The sequence below is a fragment of the Mobula hypostoma genome, chromosome 18 (genome assembly GCF_963921235.1).
Source record: "Mobula hypostoma chromosome 18, sMobHyp1.1, whole genome shotgun sequence".
Taxonomy (NCBI): Eukaryota; Metazoa; Chordata; class Chondrichthyes; order Myliobatiformes; family Myliobatidae; genus Mobula; species Mobula hypostoma.
The window spans coordinates 8,748,855-8,775,348 of NC_086114.1; the positions used below are offsets into that span (position 1 = coordinate 8,748,855).

General features: G+C 39.4%; 1 protein-coding gene across 3 annotated transcripts in view; it reads left to right on the top strand.

Moving 5' to 3' along the window:
• The window catches only part of parga (poly (ADP-ribose) glycohydrolase a), a 196,723-nt gene that overhangs the window by 142,620 nt on the left and 27,609 nt on the right, over positions 1–26,494 (top strand). For all 3 annotated transcript variants that reach the window (XM_063070415.1, XM_063070412.1, XM_063070414.1), the window contains exons 12-15: positions 4,497–4,572; positions 11,050–11,197; positions 24,464–24,542; positions 26,274–26,382. In XM_063070415.1, coding sequence (XP_062926485.1) covers positions 4,497–4,572; positions 11,050–11,197; positions 24,464–24,542; positions 26,274–26,382 — 412 coding nt within the window. The remainder of the gene's footprint in view (positions 1–4,496; positions 4,573–11,049; positions 11,198–24,463; positions 24,543–26,273; positions 26,383–26,494) is intronic.

The following is a 26,494-nucleotide window of genomic DNA, read 5'->3' on the forward strand; positions in this document are numbered from 1 at the left end:
AGAGTTAGTGTCAGTTTGGAGAATTTTTATTATTGATAATCTTACAAGTCTTTATCTTGGAAGACAGTAATATAGCATTGTTTTCACGTGAATTTGACACAGCTTGCATTCAACAAAGCCACACTTCAAATCGATTCAATTCAATTCAAGTTTAATTGTTATCCAATCATACATGAATAGAGCCAAACAGCGTCACTTCCGGGTCAAGGTGCAAAATACGATACCAATAGTCACACACAAGACAAAGTACACATTGCACATATAAGATAGAAAGATACAGCCGCTCAATCAAACTCAAGCCATACAACATCGCCGAAATCGGCAGATGTCCACAACAGCTCATCTTCTGCTGACCGAAGATGGGGGTGGGGGACAGCACTGACTCCAAGCTGGATGCCACGCCACACTGCCCTGGTCATTTTCTAAATCTCAGGATGTGTATTGTTGAATAGATTATAATGGTGGCATAGATTAGACATGAATAAAATACTACAGTAGTTTCTTAAACTTGTATGTTGGCTTTGTGCTGTACTGCCGAGCTATGTTGGTGCTGGAATGTGCAGCGAGACCTGCGGGCAGCCCTCAGCACATCTTCAGATTGTGTTGGCTGTTATTGCAAACGACACATTTCACTGTGTCTTTCAATGTACATGTGATTAATAAATCTAAAATAAAACATATGAGAAAAATGTGATTATTGGACTAGCACCTACTGTGCCTTGGCATTGAAGTAGAGATCTTAAAAACCAATCTCATAAATCAGAATGTTGCAAGAATTTGTTTAGTCTTGATGATTTGTATTACTATGTTTTTGTTAGTGCTTGACAAATGGATGGCCTAAAGGAGGTAGTTCTGCAGTTTACTTGAGAGCAATGTGACTTAAGATGCGTGGAGCCTCAATATCCCAGTTCCCCAGCATTATTAGACAGTGCATTTAATTCACTAAAGTGCAAGAGAGACAAATTCCTTCAGGGTTCTGTTGCAAGCATGAGTTATGAAACACAACCATTTACATCAGTTAAAAGGTCTCACAGGAATATGTGAAGAATAGAATTGCTAAGTAGCAGGCAAGGTAAAATTGCTATTGTACATTTAGCATGGAAGTTCTATTGTGAATGTGTGTTTAAATTCTATTCCTTAAAGTATAGCTAATGCAGAGTCCATTTTGATTTTTAACTACAGGGCAGTTTGTTAATAGAATTGTGTATTTTAAGATCAGAGCGCTGAGATCAGTAGATGCACTTGCCTCTGTGTTCGTGTTCTTCTACTGCTGTAGCTCACCCACTTCAAGGTTCAATGTGTTGTTCACTCAGAGTAGCTTTTCTGCACTCCGTTGTTGTAACACGTGGTTACTTAAGTTACTGTCACCTTCCTGTCAGCTTGAACCAGTCTGGCCATTCTCCTCTGACCACTTTCTTTAACAAGTGAATTGCTGATCACTAAATGTTATTTTTCACACCATTCTCTAAAAACTCTACGGAATGTTATGCGTAAAAATCCCAGGAGATCAGCGGTGTCTGAGGTACTCAAACCACCCCATCTGGCACCAACAATTATTCCACAGTTAAAGTCACTTAGAGCACATTTCTTCCCCATTCTGGTGTTTGGTCTGAACAACAACAGAATCTGTTGACCATGTCTGCGTGCTTTTATGCATCAAGTTGCTGGCACATGATTGGCTGATTAGATATTTGCATAAACCAGCAGCTGTACCTAATAAAGTAGCCACTGACTGTGCTTTAATTCATTTGTCTTTGGTCAATGGTATGGCATAGTTCCATTAAAAAGTTGTCTCCCCCCCCCCCCAACTAAATCTACCTAAATTTTAATTATGTAAAAGTATGTATCGTGGTAATCCTATTCCTAATGTTAAGTTAGGGGTTTCAGTTTTGCAAGTCTTTGGTCTGACCATGTTCATGCTTTGGAAAAAAAAAGTGAATAGATCTAATGCTTATTAGATTAGTATAAGAGAGGATCTAAGCAGGTCTAAGATAGTCATGGACCAACTTCTGTTAATCGCTTAAAGCTTTCTGCCTCTATAAAAGGGAAACTTTGTAGCTGCTCAAACATGTTCTACAAATTAAAGATTATAGCTAATATTCTATCCTATTTATTTTTTGCCTGATTTACATATTGAATAATCCCCCTGTGAGTTCACAAATCTTTTCAATCTCAGTATTAAATACCTTGAGCTTGGGTGGTGTGGCTTGGCGGGCTGGAAGGAACTGTTCTGCACTGTACCTCTGAATGAATAAACTGACTATCACCCGCTTTCTTGTATAAAACTTGATAAAGACCTGAAACATTGTGGAATAATCTCATTGGACTCATCTCAATTTCCCAGTTTGAGACCCTTCCTAGTTCAACATATTAAGAGTTTGACAGAGGCCTAATTCTTTGTTACAATGCAAAGGTGCCAGTTTAAAAGAGGGAACATTTCACTTACAACATGGGCAAAGGAACTACAAAAAGTGGATTATGATGCTTTTTTTAACTTTGGGATGTTAATTGTAATTAACCTTTTGCAGAAATTAGCATTTCCAAATAAATTATTGTTTTTTAAGATAAAAATATTTACTGAGACGAGCTAATGTTGGCTATTTTGTTCACACTTCTCCACTGCAGATAGTATGGTTCTCATGATTGCTTGTACTTCCCTTGCATTATTCAGCCGTTGCCTTTAATTTGAACTCTGCAAATTTATTTTTGGTGGTGGTGGTCAATAGCTCGGTCTTGAAAGTTCATTCTTTAATGAATTGCACTGAATGCATTTTTATGTGTGATGTCAATACATGACACCCTGCTGAGTAATGTACATGGATTCAGGATCTCAGAACTCTCAATTCACTTAGTATATAACTAGCTTAAATTTTTCTTTAAAGAAAAATGTTGCTCCATATTTAATTTCATATATATCATTCCATTGCTTTATTTCAATTCACAAATGCATACAACCTGACCATCTAAGTACTTGGACATGGAGATTTGGAAGGATATAATTGGATATTTTTCCATATTTTGTTCCCAGGAAAGATGATGAGATTAACAGCAATACCATTATGCTTTCATTTGTGCAAATTATTTTAATGCTTTGCTGAGTTTCAGAACCAAGCTACTGTTTACTCTGATTATATGGAGTATGTGGAGGAGGAGAAGATGGTGGCGCGACACAGCTTGCGCGGCCGCTCCGGTGAATGATATCTGTAATCTGTCAAGTAGGGTGCCATGCACAATCCTGATTTGATGGAGACAGACGTGAGAGAACGGAGGAACATCTGGAGAAACTTCTGAAATGCCTTTCTCGCTGCTGCTGTTACTGTGTGATCCAGAATCTCCAGAGGGGAAGGCCCCAAATCCTCGGCTTTGCTTGTTGCTCGGCAGCCGGGATGGGGTTGAAGCGCTCAGCAGAGATGGTGCTCGGTGTCGAAGGGCTGGTTGGAGGCTCGAAGTTTTCGGACGGACTCAGAGTCAGCTGTGGTCGGGTGCTTCCAATGCATCGACAGTTGTCGGTGCCTGGAGGTTTATGGCAGAGAGAGTTTCTCCTTCTGCCGCCTGCTATCCGGGACTATCGGGAGTCGATCGGAACTTTGAGACTTTTTTTTACTGTTCCCATGGTCTGCTCTTTATCAAATTATGGTATTGCGTTGCACTGCTGTAACTATATGTTATAATTATGTGGTATTGTCAGTGTTAGTCTTTGGTTTGTCTTGTTTTTTTTGTGATATCACTCTGGAGGAACATTGCATCATTTCTTAATGCATGCATGCATTTCTCAATGACAATAAACGAGGACTGAGTGTCCTCATAATCTAATCTATAATTAGCTGTTTGCTCCAATTTTTTAAATTAGTCATTTGAAAATTTCTTTTAATATCCTTTGTGTAATGTTTGAAAGAGGTTATTTCGGTCTAACCTGTGGAAGGGCGTTTAAAGATAATACTTGAGATTAAAAAAATCATTATATTGACACATAAGCAAAGAAACTGACTTGGAATTCAACAGTAAGCTCATTTATTTTTACCACAGTAGCATTTCAGTTAGCATGACACTGCTACAACTCGGGATATTTCGCGTTCAATTCCAGTGCCATTCTGTAAGGACTGTCTGTGTGTGCTCTCCATGAAATGTGTAGACTTTCTACAGGTCCACCAGCTTTCTCCCACGGTCGGAACACATTCTGGGTAGGTTAGTTGGTCATTATAAATTGGCCCTTGATTAGGTTAAAGTTAATTGGGGTTATGGTGTTGCTGGGCTGGCATTGCTTGCAGGGCCTTCACCGCGCTGTAGCGCTAAATAAATAAATAATTGTGCCGTCACTATCAATAAAAAAAACAGACAGGGATGAATGGCAGGTTAAGGCAGAGTGCAGACAATACGATTAGTCGAATATTACTGTCAAAATGCTTAAATATCAAGAATAGCCAAATATCTATTTCCTTAAATTTAAGCAATCATGCAAGCTGATTAAATGAATCATGTCTTTTTATTTTTGTCAGGTCTACAAAGAAGTTGACCCGGCTCCATATCACGTGTGAAGGGACAATTGAAGACAATGGACGTGGGATGTTACAGGTAAAAGTACAATAATTAAAGAAAGCCATGAAAATTACTGATCATCAAGAACGCATTGATGTTTGACCATCTTCTTACAAGCAATAGTGGTCTATATGTAAAAGGAAATATAGCACATAATTCTCCATAACTTCTGCCATCTCCAATGGGATCCCACAACCAAGCACATCTCCCCCCTCCCCCCTTTCTGCTTTCCGCTGGGATCATTCCCTATGCAAATCCCTTTTCTTTTTGTCCCCTTGCACTGATGTCCCTCCTGGCACTTATCCTTGCAAGTGGAACAAGTGCTACACATACCCCTACACCTCCTCCCTCACTACTGTTCGGCCCCAAACAGTCCTACCTGGCAAGGTGACACTTCACCCCTTCAGTCTGTTGGGGTCATTTTCTGTATCCAGTGCTCCCCGTGTGGCCTCCTGTATTTCAGTGAGACCCAAGGTAGATTGGGAGACCACTTTGCCACTGGCCACCCATTTTAATTCTACTTCCCATTCCCATTCCGACATGTCAGTCCATGGCTGCCTCTACTGCTGCGACGAGGCCACACTCAGGTTGGAGGAGCAACACCTTGTATTCCGTCTGGGTAGCCTCAAATCTGATGGCATAAACATCGATTTCTCGAACATCTGGTAATGGCTCCCCTCACCTCTCCTTCACCAGTCCTCTTTCCCATTTCCCCCTCTCATCTCTCTCCTTACCTATCCATCACCTTCCTCTGGTGCTGCTGTCCCTTCCCTTTCTTCCATGGTCATCTGTCCTCCCCTGTCAGATTTCCCTTTGTACAGCCCTTTATCTCTTTCACCACTGAACTCCCCAGCTCTTTGCTTCACCCCTCCCCCTACTTTCGCCTATCACCTACTACCTTGTATTTCTTCCTCCCAGCCCCTCATCTTCTTATTTTGACTTCTCATCCCTTTTCTCCAGTCCTGATGAAGGGTCTCAGCCCCTGATCTAGCTTAATATTCCACCTGGTAAATATATTTATTTATTTATTTGCTTGCTTATTTAGAAATATAGTGTGGAACATGCCCTTCCAGCCCAGCAAACCTTACCACCCAGCAACCCACCTATTTAATATTAGCCGACAGGCTAATGAGCAATTCACAATGATCAATTAACTTACTAACTGGTGTGTCTTTGAACTGTGGGAGGAAACCCGAGTACCCGGAGGAAACCCATGCAGCTCACAGGGAGACCGGAAAACTCCTTACAGACAGTGTCAGAATTGAACTCTGAACTCCAGTATGCGCTGAGCTGTAAAAGTAGTGCCAACACTATCGTAGAGGTATTTGGTATTCTCGTGTGTTCTGCATTGATGCAGCATACTTCAATACAATTGTATCTCTTGTTGAGTTCCAGTGATCCATATGCAGTTATTTCTCAGACATTCAGCAGCTCTGCAGATATAGATGGAACTCTATAGACCTTGAATACCAAAGTTGGTGAGACCGGATGTGACTCCAGTCCAGGGACTGGAGGTTGGAGGCTCGATGTCTGAGAGTCTGGGACCAAGAACTGGAGGCCTGGAGCAGTAGGAAAGGGGCTTTACTGTGTAGCTGATGTTGTTGCTACTTGTGTTGTTTTGCCGAATATTGTGGGCATACTATGTTGGCGCCAAATTGTGTGGCGACACTTGTGGGCTGTCCCCAACACATCTTTGGGTATGTTGGTTGTAAATGCATGTTTTGTTGCACATATGTTAAATAAATCTGAATCTAAGTTGTGCCACTGGTGGATCTTAATCTAAAGTATCATGTAGAGGGCAATTAAAATCTAAATTGAGCTCAGATTCCCAAGTCTTTTTTGTAACCCATTTCTGCCTATGAAAAGGCAGTGGATCTATAAATGTAGGTGCTGCTTTCAAGTCCTTTTTGCCAATCATGCTGTTGACTTATTAGTGCAGCTTGAGTGATGTATTTTTGCTTGTGGTTAGTATATAGATCTACCGACAACTGTGATGAGTGTTCTGTTTGTGCTATTCTGCAGAGATCACTATCCGCTGAGGCAAATCTTAAAGACATGTCGACATGTGTCAGCCATTCCATCACCAGGTGGCTGAAATCTCAAGCCTTATTTTCACTCCTGATGAGGGAAAAGATGGATTGGATATAGGAAACAGCTGGATATATTGTATTGGGTTCTCACTGAACAATCAGATGTGCCTAATTGGATAATACACAGACATGTAACACAAGGGAATTGAACCAAATATAGTTAAGAGAATAGTGGCTGCTTAACCATAAACTACTACTGTGGGGAATGTTTAATCACAGTATACCATGGGAATTAACTTATTTTAAAAAAAGCAGTCAAGGTAGTTCAATATCCAGTTGTCTTATGTAGCATTAAAAAGGAAGAGCTTTAATTCAGTTCTTAAAAGTTAAGTCCATAAGACGTGGGAGGAGAGTTAAGCCATTCAGCCCATTGAGCCTATTCCATCATGACATCATCCCTCTCAATCCTATTCTTCTGTCTTTCTCCCCATAACCTTTGATGCCCTGAATAATCAGACAGAACCTTTCAACCAATGCTTTAAATAGGCCAATGACTTGGCCTCCACTGCTCTCCATGGCAATGAATTCCACAGATTCACCACCCTCTGGCTGAAGAAATTCTTTCTCATCTCTGTTCTAAATGGGTGTCCCTCTATTCCGGAAGTTCCCAATTTTTTCTATGCCATGGGCCCTTACCATTAATCAAGGGATCTGTGGACCCCAGGTTGGGAACCCCTTTTCTGCTCTGAGGCTGTGTCCTCCAGTCCTAGGCTTACCCAGTAGAGGAAACATCCTCTCCATGTTCACTCTGTCTAGGTCTTTCAATATTTGATAGGTTTCACTGAGATTCCCTCTTATTCTTCTAAACTTCAGCGAATACAGGCCAAAGCTGTCAAATGTTCCTCATGTGTTAACCCTTTCATTCCTGGAATCCTTTTCATGAACCTCCTTTGGGCACTGTCCAATTCCATTACATCTTTTAGATAAGCGGCCCAAATCTGCTCACAAGAAATTAATGCATTGTTGTTATCATTCCAGATTGCCTATTTGCATAAAACATTATTTAAAGAAGTAGATAGAAAGTAGGTTAGTAAGAATCAAATGTTTTGTACAACTTTTTAGCTTGTCTGATTTAATGTCATGATTAGAGCTGAGGAATAAATGGTGCTTCTGAAGTTGCCGAGGGAAACTATTAGAATCAGAATAATGAAATACCTTTTTATGTGCATTCTGTTTGCTGCAAATTGGGACGAGTTACAAAACAAAAGTGAAGATGCCGCTGGTCATTGGAAAAAGTCTACTTAAAATTTTGTCCCTATGGCAGTTTCTATCATTTTTTCACTTCACTTTAGCATGCCTGAAGAGAACTGCTATGGCAGCTGTCATCTGGTGAGTCAGAGACCAAAGCAAAGTGCTGATGAGATCACAGCCTCATATCAGTTTTCTCCCTCGTTTTGCCTTGAATTTACAAAGAGCTTTTAAAGGATCCTGTGGCTTTCAGCATCACAGAATTAGAACTGATCTACTGAAGTGCAGATTTAATCTGAAACCCAGAAGTGTGATTTTGCCAATTAACCCTTGCAGCCTTAAACTGGAAGCTTTATTGATTTGGTGTTAAGTACCAGAAGACTGATCTTCTCTTTGATCTTCAACTACGTCAGACCAGAAACAGTGGCCACAAAGTGCATGAAGTCTTTCCTTCACTACAAGTTGCTAAATTCAGTTGTGTTAAATGGATATTTTCGCTCCTTCTTAATTTCTGTATCAATACACTCAGGTACAATATTGAGAATAGTGCCCGCTCTGATTAGTATACAGTAAATGTCAATGAAACCTTTGATTAGTCATTTAAATTACTGGACAGCTTAGTTTATATTGCTGCTCATGTCAGATAGTTTGTGTGAAATCCTTCAATATAAAATATAAATGTACTGTATTTGTTTGAAACCTGTTTCCATTATGATTATAATTTCTTTCTATCTGCATTTGAGCAGAAAGATCAACACAAGGTCTCCTATTACACTGAACAACAATTTTTTTTCAGAAATGTTGTTTCCTCAGAATTATTTTTGTTCATGATAGACCAGTTGAAGCTAAACACAAATATAATTTCAGACTACTTGCATCGCTTAGGAATTTGGAGAAATAGGAAATTAACTTTTATCAAATATAATGCGTTTAATTGCAGAACAGTGCTGTCACTTTGCAATAGTTCAACCAAGCTAAAAATCTTTTGTTGATAATTTTCGTTTGTACTTTGTATTTGAGGCTTCTTGCTTAAGTCAGCATTGATGGATTCCAGTTGCCCTGATGCCATTTCTCCATGACCGTAATGTATTGGTGAGACCTTTCACTGTGCTCGTCACTAACAGCATCAAGATTTGCAGGGAAAAAGTCTAAATGGGAGTGCAGAAAATGAATCTTTAATGACATGTTGCACTTCATGGTTTTGAATGCTTGAATCATGTTGCATTCCAGCTACACACATTTGTAGTTTGGTGCTCTGTATTTGCCAAGAAGTTTTTCAACAACATCCTTGAATGCCTTCCATACGATTTTCTCCGGTCCCACTAGAAGTTCTTTGAATTGCCTATCATTGATGACCTGTTTTATTTGTGGACCAACAAAAATGCCTTCCTTAACCTTGGCATCAGGTATTCTGAATTGAAATAACAAATATAGGCAATTTCAAAAGAAAATGGAGCGTGATAGGGAAATTTCATGGTGATTTTCATAATCAGCAGCCCAAGATCTATAAGGCACACCCAAAAGTATTTAGGAAGCAAAATCTTTGTTGTCCAGTGTTATAAATGACCTAGTTTACATAAATCTGACGATGGAAATTCACCTATTTTAAAGCATTTTTCAAGACAGTAATAATAAATTGTCTCATGATACTCTTAATGACTGGAGACAGTATTTATTCCATTGGCTTAATATGTGGCTTGAGTTTCTAACTTGTAGGGAAATCAGTTAAGGATGGTTCCCAAGAATGGAACACTTAGGTAACCCAAAGACTATCTGTAGAGCTATGCACACAAGATGTTGGAGGAACTCACCAGGTCAGGCATCATCTATGTAGGGGAATAAGCAGTCGACATTTCAGGCTGAGATCCCTCATCAAGACTGGAAACAAAGGGGAAGAAACTATATAACTATGCCCTTGAGTTTAGTGAATGTTGTTGTTGTGTTAGCTAGAAGAATGTATTCAGGAAAGTGTGGCCTAATGATGGCGCTTTTTATCATAACAGATGAGAAACACCTCTGGACTTAATATTACATGTAGAAATGGCTCGTTGGTAGGTCTTTAATAAATCACTTTTAAGTATCCATTAGAGTTAGCTGCATTACAGAGCAAAGGTGCCTGGTAAGACAGAGATTCAGCAGATAGGGCAAGTTGCAAATTAATATAAATTAGCCTCACTGCAGAGTATGTTGGGAAACTGATTAACTCTCAGTTTTGGCTGACTTGTGTTGACTCATGACAATTAGTCAGTCGGGTGATGCGTTGCTTCTGTTCACATTGGTTAGTTGCAAGGTTCATCAAATGGACTGTACTGAAGTAGTGAAGTTCGGGCAAAGTTAAGGTGATTCATTAATGAGAGAACTTCCTTACAAAGTGCCTATTCCATTTACAAGGTCTATATTCATTGGAGTTTGAAAGATTGAAAAATAATCTTATTGAGGTAAAAGACCCTGAGCAGATATAATGACGTAGTTGTTCAGCTGTTTCCATTTGAAGATAAGAGAACTTAAAACTGAGATGCTCTCATCATCTGCTGAGTAGAATCTCAGTAATTCTCTACCTTGAAGGATGGTAAATGCTAGGTTGTTGAGATTTCAGGAGGAAATGATGGACTATAGGAAACTGGCATGGAAGAAAAGTTGCAACCTGAGAAAAATTGGCCAAAGTCACATTAAATGGCAGGATATGTTGAGGATTTGAGTGGCGTGCTCCTGACCCTATTTTCACATGTTCTTGTATAACTAAAGCAAGCGATCAGAGAACAAAATGCTTCATCTTCCTTGATAACTGGACATTAGTTAGATAATAAAGCAAGAGAAGTTGAAAATATAAATTGAAATAAAGGATTATAAATACTTGTCCATTTGGGGGCAGATCATGACATCAAACTTAATAGCAAGGAAGTGGAATTGAATTATTTCTCCTCAGTACCCTGCAGTGCAGTGATCCTTGACTCTCATGTCCATGCCCAATCCGAGCACATATTCTCATTTGTACCAGTTTACCTGCCAATACTATCTCATCCTAACCCTAACTGATATTCCTCAGCCAGACAACACACCTGTGTGCCATGGTGCAATATGATTTGTAGATAGCAGGCACCTGCTTTAAGAAGTGGTTGCAATGACTATAGGTAGGTAGCTGGTGATGCCCCCAAAAATACTCATTCAAGTTGTAGTAATTGTTTTCAAACCCTAAAATCAGAAGATTAAACACGATATCTATTGTTATTTTCAGGTGGATTTTGCAAATAAATTTGTTGGAGGTGGCGTCACACGTGGTGGCCTCGTGCAGGAAGAAATAAGGTTTTTGATCAACCCCGAGCTCATTGTTTCACGACTGTTTACAGAAGCCTTGGACTACAATGAATGTCTCATCATTACTGGTATGTTTTCTGTGTTAGGCATTGTTGATAAAGCATATGATCAATGTTAATTCATTATTTTGTTACATCCTGTAAAAATGATGGTCATGATGACGTCAGCTCAGACCTGAGAGGCCAGCGTTGGTCATTTTCATGCCTTACAAGGCGCAGTTCGTAAGGCTGTGTGGGGCGCTACTCCTCCCACAGACATTTCGCAGTATTATTTTACGAGGCCGAGTTGCGAGCTCGACATCAACCTGGCGCGATTGGAGAGCACGCATGGGGGCGGTCTGTCACTGGATCGAACTTGGGAATCTCCGTTCTCGAGCTCAGCGCTGATCTCACTGCGCCACCAGCCGACCTAAATGTAAAGAGGTATTATTTAAAGCTAATGAAATTTTTAGGTATAATTAATACTGCTGGAACCTGATAAATTTCTGAATATTAATTCCACTACAAATCTAGTTTAGTTGATGGTTTTGGAAATGCTCTGGTGTAGTTTAAAGCTTCCAATATCTTTTTGACTCCTTCCTCATATAGTTAATGAAGTAATTCTGTAAATTGCTTCGCCAGAAATAATTTCCTCATTGTTTAATCATGGGAGCAGAATTAGGCCATTCAACCATTGAGTCTGCCTACCATTCCATCATGGCTGATTGATGGGATCAATCAGGAAACCTCTACTTTAAATATACCCAATAACTTGGCCTCCACAGCTTTGGCAATGAATTCCACAGAAACACCACCCTCTGGCTAAAGAAATTCTTCCTCGTCTCTGTTGTAAAAGGACGTCCTTATATTCTGAGGCTGGGCCCTCTGGTTCTAGACCCCCTCCTGCCGCGCCCCCCCCCATCATAGGAAATATCCTTTCCACAGTTTTTCCTTTCAACATTTGCATTTCTACATTGTGGAAGAATGTTTCTAATAGAGGTTGTTAATGTTACACAGTAGGCTTACCACTAACTTGCGTAAATTCAGCTATGCAGTATATGTAACTTCTTATTTGCCTTTTATCATCTGACAACCTGCCAACTTACACTTAGACAAATGAAATAATAGGCAGAAAATGGCCGCATGTGACAATACTTGTCATAAAATTGGGAAGTGTCATTATTTCATGCATTTTATAAAATAATCCCAAATTGTGCTGCGTTGTTATTGAGGAGGTGTCAAACCTTGAAAATTATTTTCACAGCGTGTGATGCGGGTGTGTCTGTACATGTGCATGTTTGGTTATTAAAACAGATTTGTAAGGTTCATTCCATGGAGGCAGCAGACATTTTATCTGTGCAAACAGGTGTGCACAGATCCTCATGAATAATTGTAACTACACGGTGCCATGGTAGCATAGAGGTTAGTGCAATACTATTACAGCTTGAGACGTCAGAGTTTCGAGTTCAATTCTGGCGCCGTCTGTAAGGAGTTTGTATGTCCTCCTCAGGAACCATATGGGTTTCCTCCGGGTGCTCCACTTTCCTCCCACAGTCCAAAGACATAACAGTTGGTAGATTGTTTCCTTGGAAATTGCCCATTTATTAAGCTAGTATTAAAATGTTGGGTTGTTGGGATGGAAGAGCCTGCCCACATGGTATCTTTCAATAAATAAATAATCAGAATAACAAATAAATACAGCCACTCATCTTTCAGTTGCAAGGTGGGTACAGAGAGGAGCTTATGGTTTATTTTCAGGATGATTTGACCCTGCCCGACTGTTTCTTCATTATTCAACAAAACCCTCTTTGTGAGGAGGATGTACAAAAGCAACAGTTATGACCTTTGTATTTCTCCAACTTTGTTTTGTTAAATTTTCCAGCAATCATTGGTATCCCACTGATTACACCAGATTTCTAGCATCCACCGTCTCTTCTGTCTCCACTGATTAAACTTCTTGATTAGATTCTGTTAAATTATCACTGACTTGTATGATGTGAAATTTGTTGTTTTGCAGCAGCAGCACAGTCCAAACACATAAAATTACTATAAATTACAAAAATAAGTAGTGCAAAAAAGTAGTTATAATGAGGCAGTGTTCATGGACTGTTCAGAAATTTGCTGGCTGAGGGGAAGAATCTGTTTCTGAGTCATTGAGTGTGGGTTGCCCAACTCTGGTTCCACCTCCCAGTGATACTAACAAGAAGAAGGCATATCCAGGATGTCATTCAAAATTAAATTGATTTTATAATGTTATTTGCAGTCTAAGTAATTGTTGGAAGTTGAAATGTATGAGAAATGCAGTCAAAACAGTTACTATTTGCAGGATTTGGAATGTCAACGTGTTATTAAATGCATTCACCTTTATTGCATCATCCCCTATGAACCTTTCAATGTCCACACAAAATTAAAAACTAAAATTTTACAGCCAGATCCAAAGTAAATTATTATATTCACTTAGTTTGGACCGTTGTTTAATTCAGTACTTTATGCTGCCTTGTGTGATCTGCCATTAGGCCTTCATACTTGGAGGTTGAAAATTATCTTCCAGGCATATCCGAGATTTTTTTTTCATGAAGAAATGTAGTTTTAATTCAAAAATGTTGATACACAAAACATTTTTAGATGTTTCTATTTTGTACTTGTGCTCTACTTAAAATTATCACATTGACAGCAAGTACATTGCTTTCTGCAGGTGAAATGCAACTGGGGAAGTGGAACCTTCCACTGTCAATTCTCACTAGAGATGTACATGGAGACATAAAGCAGATATCACCAAAACAAATATTAAAGAAACACTAGAGTAAATGCATTTTTTTCCTCATTTTACTCTCCTTCATTGATCTATTCCCTCAAAAGGCATGTAGTCATCAGTTTGCCTCTTTTATGAGACAAAAACAATTCCTGCAAGTACTTTAGCTCAAATCAGCTGTAATTGTAAGAACATAATTTTGGCGCAACATTTTTCTACGACTTTATAGTCTTTTGTGTTTTTAATTTTAACTTACCCTTGCCAAAACTTGCAATGACTTCCCGGTGGCCAAAATTTAAATTCCTAATCCCCTTCTGACGGGTCGATCCATGACTACTTCTTGTGCCAAGATGAGGCCACCCTCAGGATGGAGAAGCAACACCTTGTATTCCATCTGGGTACCCTCCAACCTGATGGCATGAATATCTATTTCTCCTTCCAGTGAACAAATCCCCCTCCCCTTTCCTCTGTTCCCTACTCTGACCTTTCACTTCTTCTCGCCTGCCTATTACTTGCCCCTGGGTCCCCTCTTCCTTCCCTTTCTCCTAAAGTCCACTCTCCTCTTTCTTCTCCAGCCCATGACTTTTGTCACCCAACTGGCTTCACCCATCACCTTCCAACTAACCTCCTTCCCCTCCTTCCACTTCTTTATTCTGGCATCTTCCCCTTTCCTTCTCAGTCCTGAAGAACGGTCTCAGCCTGAAATGTCAACCGTTTACTCTTTTCCATAGATGCTGCTGAGTTCCTCCAGTGTTCCTCCAGCATTAACACAGGTAGTTATTAAATTTTTTTTAAAAACTCACAGCTGGATGACAAATGCAACACACAAAAGTGCTGGAGTAACTCAGCAGGCCAGGCAGCATCTTTGGAGAGAAATAAAGAACCAGTGTTTTGGTCTGAGACCCTTCAGAATCCTTGTATGTAAATGTGCTGTTCCTATCTGGAATGAATGATTGTTGGATAGATTGAAGTTTTAATTTTCCTTTTTATAAAGAGATTATATAGATTGAATTTATCCCTTCTGTTTGTTTTTACAATTTATGCATTCATGAGTTTAAAATTTAGATCTAAATGCTCTGGCAAAATAGGTATACAGAAGAGCACAATTTGGATGTGGCTTTCTGGCTGAGAGTAAAACTCTGCTTGAAAGTCTAGTTGGAAGCGATATTGAAATTACCTTGAGCATCCTTCAAGCAGTTTGTGTTTTAAGCCAAATGACCATGGTTTGTGATGACTCACTTTTTGTGATGTGACTTAACATTTTCAGGGATTTACAGTTAAGGGCCACTTAGAGTTATACACTTATCAACAAATACACTTGTGGGCACGTAATAGAGAGGAATATTTCATCACACTTCTTATTCAAAGTCCAGCATTTTTATTTCTCTATCTGACTTTAACCAAGTCCCTTTAATGTCACGTCTGCTTGATATTTCCATTATATTTAACTGGTAAATCTTGGCAAAGGCTTAATAGGTGTAATCAAGTGCTACCTGTTAAGGAGCTTAACATTTCAAAAGCACACAGTTATGCTAAAACTGTGCTTGAAAGAGATGGGAATAATTTCTTTGGTATTGCAAAAGGAATTATATTTCCTCCTACCTCTCCAGATTATTCTTGGATTTTAATGAATAGCAACATTTTATTTGAATACAAATAGCAACAGTCTTTAATACAACTGCTCTTGGTTAATAGGAGGTTTCGTGGAAAGAATTTCATAAATCTGACTTTAGGCCTAAATTACTGCAAATTTTATTGTGTGAAAATGTTAAGTATTTTTAATTTGTGTATTTAATAATGTTTTACCAGAAGTAAAATACAAATTGTTTTGCTGATTTATTGCAAAGTTCTTTTTAAATTTCATTGCTTTTTAATTTCAAGATTGTCCTGGAGAGTAGACAAAAAGGTCACATTTTTTCCTTGCTTTTGTTACCATTCACTTAACAGAGACATTCCTTTCTAGCTTGTCAGTTTGTCAGAATCTTGAGCAGTAAAGAGCTGCTGGTGTTTGAAGTTCACTGCCCACAGCAGTCAATAAACATGAGGTTGATAACAGTTTCTTTCTGTCATGATTAAAATGCATTTTATTTTTGTTCTGTCAGCTAACAGGCATTGCCCTGATTGTCTGTCATTTTGAATATTAGGTATGGAAAACAAGTAATATATCTGCATTAAATGGTTTAATAAAAAAGATAGTGGGTCACTAAAGAGAAAATCATTGCTCAGTGCATTAAACTTAATCCTATTCACAGAACAATTTTATTACCTTACTTCCTGGTTTTAATATACTTTTTTTTTTAACAAAGATATAAATTTCTAAGAATGGCTTGTCACATAATGTATGCAACTGATAAAGTTTATTTTGTTTTGGTTAGCCAAAATTGAAGTTAATGAAAATCAATTGCTTCACTAAGTTTCCGCATCATGCTGGATGCAGAATTTCTATTTATCTAATTTGGAAAACTCTTTGTCTGAAGACCCATCCATAGATATATTGCACATAATTAAGTGCAGGGAGTCAGATGCAGCTTGGTAGAACTAAAGCCTGAAGAGCATTTGGGATATTGCCATAACATTACTGTCCTAAGCAGTGTGCAGCTTTTAAAATGTGATGAGCTTTATTTGCCACATACACTGAAATGGGTTATTTGCATCAACACCCAACACCTTCCAGAGCTCAGCCTGCAAGTGTCGCCAGGCTTCCAATGCCAGTGTAGTATGCCTACAGCTTACTGATCCTAACGCCTATGTCTTTTGGGTTGTGGGAGGAAACTGGAGCAACCAGGATCCCATGTGGTCACTGGGGAGCATGCAAACTCCTTATAGACAGCAGGGAGAACTTAGACTGTAAAGCTTCCCTAGCTAGATTTGTCTGTTTGACTTTAAGAGTTCTCTGGAGTAAAGTGGGGATAAAGATGCCAGTCTCAGAATGGCAGCATACAAAATCCAAATTAAATTTATTATCAAACTATGTCACCATATACTGATTCTGAGATTCATTGTCTTGTGCACGTTGAAAATAATTACAAAGAAACAGTAGAATCGATGAAAAACCATAGACAAGACAGTAACAAACAGCATGCAAATTCAAAACAAAAGACAAACAAAATAATAATAAATAAATAAGTAATAAATATCAAGAAGATGAGATGAAGAGTCCTTGAAAGTGAGTCCATAGTTTGTGGGAACAGTTCAGTGTTGGGTTGAATGAAGTTATCACCTCTGGTTCAAAAGCCTGATGGTGGAGGGGTAGTTCCTGAAACCGGTGGTTTGGTTCGTAAGGCTCGTCTACCTCCTTCCTGATGGCAGCAGCAAGAAGAGAGCGTGGTCTGGATCATTGGGGTCCTTGAAGGTAGATGCTGCTCTTCTGAAAAAGTGCTCCTTGGAGATTTGTTTAATGGTAGGGAGGGCTTTACCTGAGATGGGCTGAGCTGTACCCACTGCTGTTTGTAAGCTTTTCCATTCAAGGATATTGGTGTTTTCATACCAGGCCGTGAGGCATCCAGTCAATATATTCTCCACTGTGCATCTATAGAAGTTTCTCAGTTTTAGATGATATGTCAAATCTTTGCAAACTTCTCAGAGAGTAGAGGCACTACCATGCTTTCTTTGTAATGGCAGTTACATGCTCGACCCTGGACAGATCCTCTGAAATGATAACGCTAAGGAATTTAAGGTTGCTGACCTTCTCCACCTCTGATCCCCTGATGAGGACTGGCTCATTGACCTCTAGTTTCCTATTCCTGTAGTCAACAATCACTTTTCTTGGTTTTGCTGATGTTAAGTGAGAGGTGGTTGTTGTAGCACCACTCAGCCAGATTTTCAGTCTCCCTGCTATATGCTGATTCATCACTACCTTTGACAGGAGCTTAAATGTGGTATTGGAGCTGTGCTTATCCTCACAGTTATAAGCATAAAGTGAGTCGAACAGGGAACTAAGCACACAGTCTTGTCATCTACCTGTGCAGATGGTGATTGTGGTGGAGATGTTGTTGCCAATCCAAACTGACTGGAGTCTGCCAGTGAGGAAATCTAGGCTTCAGTTGCACATAGCAGGCCAGGTAGCATCTGTAGGAAGAGGTGCAGTTGACATTTCGGGCCGAGACCCTTGACAAAGTCCTGACGAAGGGTCTCGGCCTGAAACGTCGACTGCACCGCTTCCTACAGATGCTGCCTGGCCTGCTGCGTTCACCAGCAACTTTGATGTGTGTTGCTTGAATTTCCAGCATCTGCAGAATTCCTGTTGTTTCAGTTGCACAATGAGGTATTGAGGCCAAGGTCTTGAAGCTTACTGACACCCTGGACTACTGTTACACCACTATCAAGAATGTCTGTTGTGCTATCCCACCCCTCACTTTGGAAAGTCTGATCACCTGGCTGTACTTCTACTCCCTGAGTATAGGCAGAGATTGAAGACTGCAGCACCAGTGGTGAGCACCAAGAAGGTTTGGACAAGAGAAGCACAGGAGCATCTACAGGACTGCTTTGAATAAGTGGACTAGGCTTCATCTTTGAACCTGAATGAGTATGCTGCAGTTGTTACCGACTTCATTAAAACCTGTGTGGATGAGTATGTACCTACAAAGACTTACTGTACATTCCCAAACCAAAAGCCGTGGATGAACCAGGAGGTACGTCCTCTGCTGAAAGTTAGATCTGTGGCATTCAAGTCTGGCGACTCAGGCCTGTGCCAGAAAACCAGGTATGATTTGTGGAAGGCTGCTTCAAGGGTGAAGAGACACTTCCAAATGAGGTTGGAGACAACAATGGATGTACGACAACTCTGACAGGGGTTGCAAGACATTACTTCCTCCAAAGCGAAACCCAATAGCACGAATGTCAGCGATGCTTCACTACCGGATGAGCTTAATTCCTTCTATACACGCTTTGAAAGGGAGAATATAACTACAGCTGTGAAGATCCCTGCTGCACCTGATGACCCTGTGCTTTCTGTCTCAGAGGCCGATGTTAGGCTGCCTTTAAAGAAAGTGAACCCTCGCAAGGCAGAAGGTCCCAATGGAATACTTGGTAAGGCTCGGTAAACCTGTGCCAACCAACTGGCGGGAGTATTCAAGGACATTTTCAACCTCTCACTGCTACGGGCGGAAGTTCCCACTTGCCTCAAAAGGGCAACAATTATGCCTAAGAAGAATAATGTGAGCTGCCTTAATGACTATCAACCGGTAGCACTCACATCTACAGTGATGAAATACTTTGAGAGGTTGGTCATCACTAGACTGAACTCCTGCCTCAGCAAGGACCTGGACCCACTGCAATTTGTCTATCGTCACAACAAGTCAACGGCAGACGCAATCTCAATGGCTCTTCACAAGGCTTTAGACCACCTGGACAACACAAACACCTATGTCAGGATGCTGTTCATCGACTATAGCTCAGCATTTAATACCATCATTCCCACAGTCCTGTTTGAGAAGTTACAGAACCTGGGCCTCTGTTCCTCCCTCTGCAATTTGATCCTCGACTTCCTAACCGGAAGACCACAATCTGTGTGGATTGATGATAACATCTCCTCGCTGACTGTCAACACTGGTACACCTCAGGGGTGTGTGCTTAGCCCACTGCTCTACTCTCTCTATACTCATGACTGTGTGGATAGGCATAGCTCAAATACCATCTATAAATTTGCTGATGATACAACCATTGTTGGTAGAATCTCAGGAGGTGACGAGAGGGCGTACAGGAGCAGGATATGCCAACTGGTGGAGTGGTGTCGCAGCAACAACCTGGCACTCAACGTCAGTAAGACGAAAGAGCTAATTATGGACTTCTGGAAAGGTAAGACAAAGGAACACATACCAATCCTCGTATAGGGATCAAAAGTGAACAGTTTCAAGTTCCTGGGTGTCAAGATCTCTGCAGATCTAACCTGGTCTCAACATATCGATGCAGTTATAAAGAAAGCAAGACAGTGGCTAACCTCATTAGGATTTTGAAGAGATTTGATCTGTCAACAATTACACTCAAAAACTTCTATAGATGTACTGTGGAGAGCATTCTGACAGGCTGCATCACTGTCTGGTATGGAGGGGCTACTGTACAGGACCAAAAGAAATTGCAGAGGGTTGTATATTTATTCGGCTCCATCTTGGGCACTAGCCTACAAAGTACCCAGGACATCTTTAGAGAGCGGTGTCTCAGAAAGGCAGCGTCCATTATTAAGGACCTCCAGCACCCAGGGCATGCCCTTTTCTCACTGTTACCATCAGGTAGGAGGTACAGAAGCCTGAAGGCACACACCCAGCGATTCAGGAACAGCTTCTTCCCCTCTGCCATCCGATTCCTAAATGGACATTGAACCCTTGGACACTACCTCACTTTTTAAATATTTATTATTTCTGTTTTTTGCACTATTTTTAATCTATTCAATGTATGTATACTGTAATTGATTTATTTGTTTTTACTTCTATGTTAGGTATTGCATTGAACTGCTGCTACTAAGTTAACAAATTTCACGTCACATGCCAGTGATAATAAATCTGATTCTGAGTTTTCTGAGATGATCGTATTGAATGTCAAGCTGTGGTCAAGGAAAAGCATCCTGATGGATGCACCTTCACTGTCCTGATATACCAGGGTTGAGCGAAGAGGCAATAAAATGGCATCTGCTGTCAATCTATTGTGATAGTAGGCAAATTGGAGCAGGTCCAAGTCACTCCTCAGGCAGGATTCGGTTCAACACCAGCCTCTCAAAATTCCCCATCACTGTGGATGTAAGTGCTACTAGGCGATAGTCATTAAGGCAGGTTACCACGTTCTTCTTGGGCACCGGTATAATTGAAGCCTGCTTGAAGCAGCTGAGTACCTCAGACTGCTGAAAGGAGAGATTAAAGATATCAGTGAACACTCCAGCCAATTGATCAGTGCAAGTGGTCAGTACTCAGCCAGCTACCCCGTCTGGGCCACATGCTTTCCATGAGTTCACTCTCCTGAAGGCTGCTCTCGCATCGGTCTCAGAGACTGAAATCACACAGTCGTCAGGGGCTGTGAGAGCTCATGAAGGTGCCTCCATGTTTTGTCAGACATAAAAAGCATTGGGTTCATCTGAGAGCGAATCCTTGTTGCCTCATGCGGTATACTGCTTGGTTTTACTTCGAAGCAGGTGATAACAATCAGATCCTGTCATAGCTGTCGATCATCCTTCAGTGATTCCGGTTTGGTTGGGAATTGCCCCTTCACAAATGAGATGGCTTTTTCAGTGCTGAGGTGCTTTGTCTAAACGGCAAGCCTGTTGGCAGCAGTGTACTGTGTTACTAAGGGCTTTCTTAACCACAACATCTGACTAATGACTGGCAAAGGTGACAAAAACAGTTCAGTGTTCCCTTTGCCAATCTTGGACACAAGATATTCGGGAGATGCTGGAAATCTTGAGCAACACACACAAGATCTTATTGAAACCTGTTGGATATTTAAAAAACTGGGAAGGGGGTCTCATTGAAACCTATTGAATATTTAAAGGCCTAGATAGAGTGGATGTAAATCAGCCATGATGGAATGGCAGAGCAGACTCAATGGGCCAAATGGTCTAATTCTGGTCTAAAATGCTGGAGGAACTCCAAGTCAGGCAGCATCTATGATGAAATGTCGACTGTTTATCCCCCCCCCAATAGATGCTGCCTGACCAGCTGAGTTTCTCCAGCATTTTATGCACGTTGTTCGGAAAGTTGCATGTAGTTGGCAGCAGTACTTTGACTCAACAGTAGAGGGAGCTGTAGTAAGCATTTTCTAACAGTAGTCTATTTTCAATAGTCTTAAATCATAAAAGCTTGGCTAAATAATTATGGCTTTAAACACACAGACTTTTGAATATACTGTGTTTTTTGACTGTCATAAGCCTCTTGCTATTTCATCTTGATGGTCAGGAATCAGATGCAGTGTTGAAGATTGTACAGTAGTTGTCAGTAATTTGACTACTTTGTGATTGCAGCATGGAGCTTCATTTTAATTTGATTTGCTTATTATCATTCACTTAAAAGCAGACTATCACAGAATGATTGAGGTTGCCAATTATGTTTTTATTTTTTTCCTTAGTGCTCAAACTGAAGAAAATTTTATAGTTGGATCACTAGAGAACATCCTGAGGGAAAATTACAATTTGATATCAACTGCTCTAAGAGAAAGCGGCAGCTCTTTCATTTTACAGACAGATGGTGTTTACATTTGGAGTTGTATTGTTTTACATTGTTTTGAGCAACTCAAAACTAACAGGGTTACAAAACTGTAATCTAATCTCAAGCTTCAAACTAGATGATGACTACCAATAACACCTCCACATTTCGTGGTTAATATCAGAATCTCAGGATTAAATTACATCAATTTCACTTGTTAATACTAATCATCGATGATTTTTTTTCATGATTTTGAATGTTTTTCCAGCAAAGACCTATTTTTGATGGCATTCATTTATTTGAGGTCAGTTCAAAGATAAAGTGGAGAATAGCTGGCATCTCTTGTGATTTAATAAAGGATTCACAGTCAGGGTGATTCATCCTGGTGACTGGACTTCTGAGAATTCAGGGCAAAATTGAATTAGACAGCAGTGTATCTTTAAACCATTTAAAAAATGCTGTTTACATTGTAATACCTGCAGGTATTTATTCCTTATCCATACTTTAACCTGTAAAGAATTTTATATAATTCTTTGTAATTGTTCTATGTCGCACCAACACGTCACAGCAAATTCCTAACAATGTAACAAAATAAACAAAATAATATGACAAAATAAAGTTGATCCTTGCAATTGACCCTTAATTGTAAACATTTACCCACAATTAGTGGTTTCTGGAGGTGATGACTTCAGAGGGTTTTTAGTCACAATATAGCTGTCTCCCATCATAAAGTCTACAGGAGATCTTGTAAATTATGTGGTTTGAAATACAAGACAATTTAAAAAAAATTTTGAATGATATTTCAAATTAAATTCAATGTTTCTAACTTTTATATGTTTTTTTATAAAAAATGTTTATTTTAAAGATTAATATCAGCTTTTTACTCCCATTTTGTTAACAATGAAATTTCCTCAGCCTTTTCGTTCCTAGACAGTTTAATGAGATCACTTTGATGATACAGATTCCTTGGTCCTAGTGTTTAATTGGAACTCCTGTACCATGGAGCCAGGGTGTTTCATACAGTCCTTGTCCTGTACTATTTCCTGGAAAATCCCGGCCATTATTTAACATTATTTATTGAGCTGTATGGGAAGGGCCAGATGAGATGCAGCATACAGTGAACAACATCATAATTCTTCTGTTGAAAAATAAAATTATAGTGAATGGAAGACAGTTGTTATAAATTTTGTACATAAATCCATCTTTCTCACCACAATAAGGATAACAAGCTTGATTGACAAGGGCATTATTCATTCTGCATTGTCACTGTAGATGGGCATTAATAAAATGGCATCAAGCGAAGAAATTTGTGTTATTTGACTGAGTGGAAGTGGCATCAAAGAAAACTAAAATGATAGTTGGTGCAGTTTAGGATTTTGTGCTGATCAAAAGCTTAAAATGATTTTGTATTTGTCTCTTCCATTTTGCTTCAGTTGATATGATCAATATCAATACTGTTACTATCCTTCTATCAATATTGCTGTATTAATCAGAATTAGGTTTATTATCTCTGACATATCACATGAAAATTGCTTTTGACAACCATACAAAATTAGAGTACTATAAATTAACAAAAAAAAGTGCAAAAGAGGAACAGCGAGCTAGTGTTCAATGTATCCAAGACTTGTACCTATTTGTAACATTTGAGTTAGTTAATTAGTTAAAGTGGACTGATCTGCAGATTTGCAAAAGGGGTGGTTATAATAAGGGAGACACTTCTTCGTTTATGTTTGAGGGAATCAGTTGCTGAAAGTGAGTGATGTAAGTAACGTCCAGCCACCCTACTTGGATTTGACTATGAGACGTAGAAGCAGAATTAGATCATTCAACCTATTGAGTCTGTTCCACCCAGTGATCATGGCCGATTTGCTTCGTCTTCACTTGTGCTCTAGCAACCATGGTCTCTAGACGATCTTGCATCATAATCAACATTCACCAGTTAAAAGCAAAAACTATTAATCAATTGAACTAGCATTAAGGTGGTTCATTAATTTTAAAATGCAGCCAACATTCCCTCTAATTTTTTTAATAGCTATGCGGACCAACCATTGCTCTGAACAGGAAATTTTTAAGCAGCCTTAAAACTATGCAGCACTTTAAATGTTTTGTTTCTGTAATATGTATACTATGAATATTTAGAAGGAAAAATGTCATTTTTTATTAATTGAAGGGTAGAATGAAAATACTGTACAACAAAGAAAATCTTTGTTTCGTAAACTTTTTCTAGCAGCGTCCAATTCTAGCTGCATGGCAATAAAGGCAATGTGCTCTCATTCCTTTATCCTTGTATTTATACATTTATTTTGATTTTCTATTTAAAGGAATTTCCAGTATCTAGGTTGACTTATTTCAACAAGTGATGGAATAATTCTACTCTGCTCTGACTTTAAATTTCTGATATTTCAAAATTAAATCGCTGATCTTCTTGGATTTTAAAAGAATTATAATTTGTTACAGCCAATCTTTCCATTTTTTTAGGCACAGAGCAGTACAGCATCTATGAAGGCTATGCAGATACATACAGATGGGTCAGGAGCTGCAATGATACGACTCCCAGGTATTATTTGAAGAATATTTAGCTTGCAATGAAGAAATTATGTCTCTTTTTCAAAAACAGAATCTTGCTTTCTTTAGAGTGCAAGATAATAGAGGAATGAGATGTATTAAATGGGTACATTTCCAGGTAACATCGCAGCTACTCAATTAGAAGCTGGAGTTTCAGACCATTGGCCCTGAGATGAATTTCAAAGTTCAGATGTTCAAAGTAAATTTATTATCAAACTGCATAAATGTCACCATATACAACCCTAAGATTCATTTTCTTGCAGGCATTCACAAATAAGTTCCAGAAACATAACAGAATCAATGAAGACCGCACCTGACAGGATGAACAAACAGCCAATCGGCAAAAGACAACAAACTGATCCCCCCTGTGCTCGTGCTGGGGAGGAGCTGCAGGAGCTGTACGGCTCAATCTGCAGCCTTGAAGTCACTCACCCTGATGGTGGTTTCATTGTTGTTGGTGACTTCAATTATGCCAACTTAAAAACAGTCCTGCCAAAGTTCTACCAGCATGTCAACTTTGCAACCAGAGCAGTGAATGTATTAGACCTGGTCTATATATTGACGAGTAATAATGGAACAGGGAGGAATGCTATTCTCAGACCCGTAACTTTGTCAGGTCTCGGAGATCAGTCTCCAGGTGTGTATCTGCAGTCATCTGACATACATTTTCAGGCCTTCTGCACTTTGCTCAAACACTCAGAAGCCCTAGTTGTTAGGAATGCAGGAACAGGTCAAAGTGTAATTTTATCAGCAAGTGGCTGCCCTTGGACAATAGCCTTCCCTCCTTGAAGAAAGTAAAGTGCCAGACTACATTCTGTTGTGCTCAGGTCTCAGTACTGAACATCCAGCCAGATTACCTTTGGCTTCTTTCCCTTGGCAAATGCAAGGGAGACATGGTCCAAGTGGAGAAGATGAAACAAACTCCATTCCCTTGAGACCCAGGCTGGAAGATTCATTTAAATCACACAAAGTTCACTCCAAATGGTGAAGAGACCCTATGGAGAAATATTCCTTGATGCTTTACACAAGCTAAATTAGAGAAAAAAAAAAACAAGATTTTACAGATGCTGGAAATCCAGAGTAACACACACAAAATGCTGGGGGAGCTCAGCAGGTCAGGCAGCCTCTATGGAGAGGAAAAGGAGCTGATGTTCTGGGCTGAGATCCTTCACCAGGACCCTTCATAAATTAAAGAAAATTGAATTGTTAGTGTCATGATTAAGCAAGAGGCATGATCTAATCTACATCAGAGTTAAAAATGCAGGTTCATTTGTAAAATTATTTCACCATGTTGAAACAACATCTTAGTTTGTTATATATGCTTTGATTATTGAAATAAAAATCTTTCAGAACCTTTGTAATGAGTTGTCATTTCCTGAATTCATGCAATGTTTCGTTGTTGTATTTAAGGTTTGAGTAGAGAAAAAATGCGTCTTCTAAAAGACTGAAATTGTCCAGATTTATATACTATATTTGGTTTCATTTCTATATTACGTAAGGAGAGTATAATTTATAAATAGCCATGTACTCTTTCAATTTACCTTTATTGAAAAGAAGACTTTCTTATTCCCTACCTTGCTCTTAGCGACTGACTTTGATAGCTTTATGGGGAATGGTCTCAATATTTATTCAAGATATAGGTGCATATGAGTGGCCAGTTCAGGTTTTTTAGACAAACTCAGATTGTTCTTTTAAAAATTATTTTTTGCTTGATTTGCTTCAGGGATGCTTGGCAGAGGCACCATACAGAGATTGTAGCCATAGATGCGTTGCCTTTCAGATATTATCAAGAACAATTTTCCCCTGATAATATAAAGAGAGAAATTAATAAGGTGAGTGTTTAAATCTCATTATTTTCTGTCTATTTTCCTTTGATAATTAAATCCTCTTTTATCTCGTATCTCCTTCGTACTTTTGAATAATCCATCCTAATGTGGGAAATTA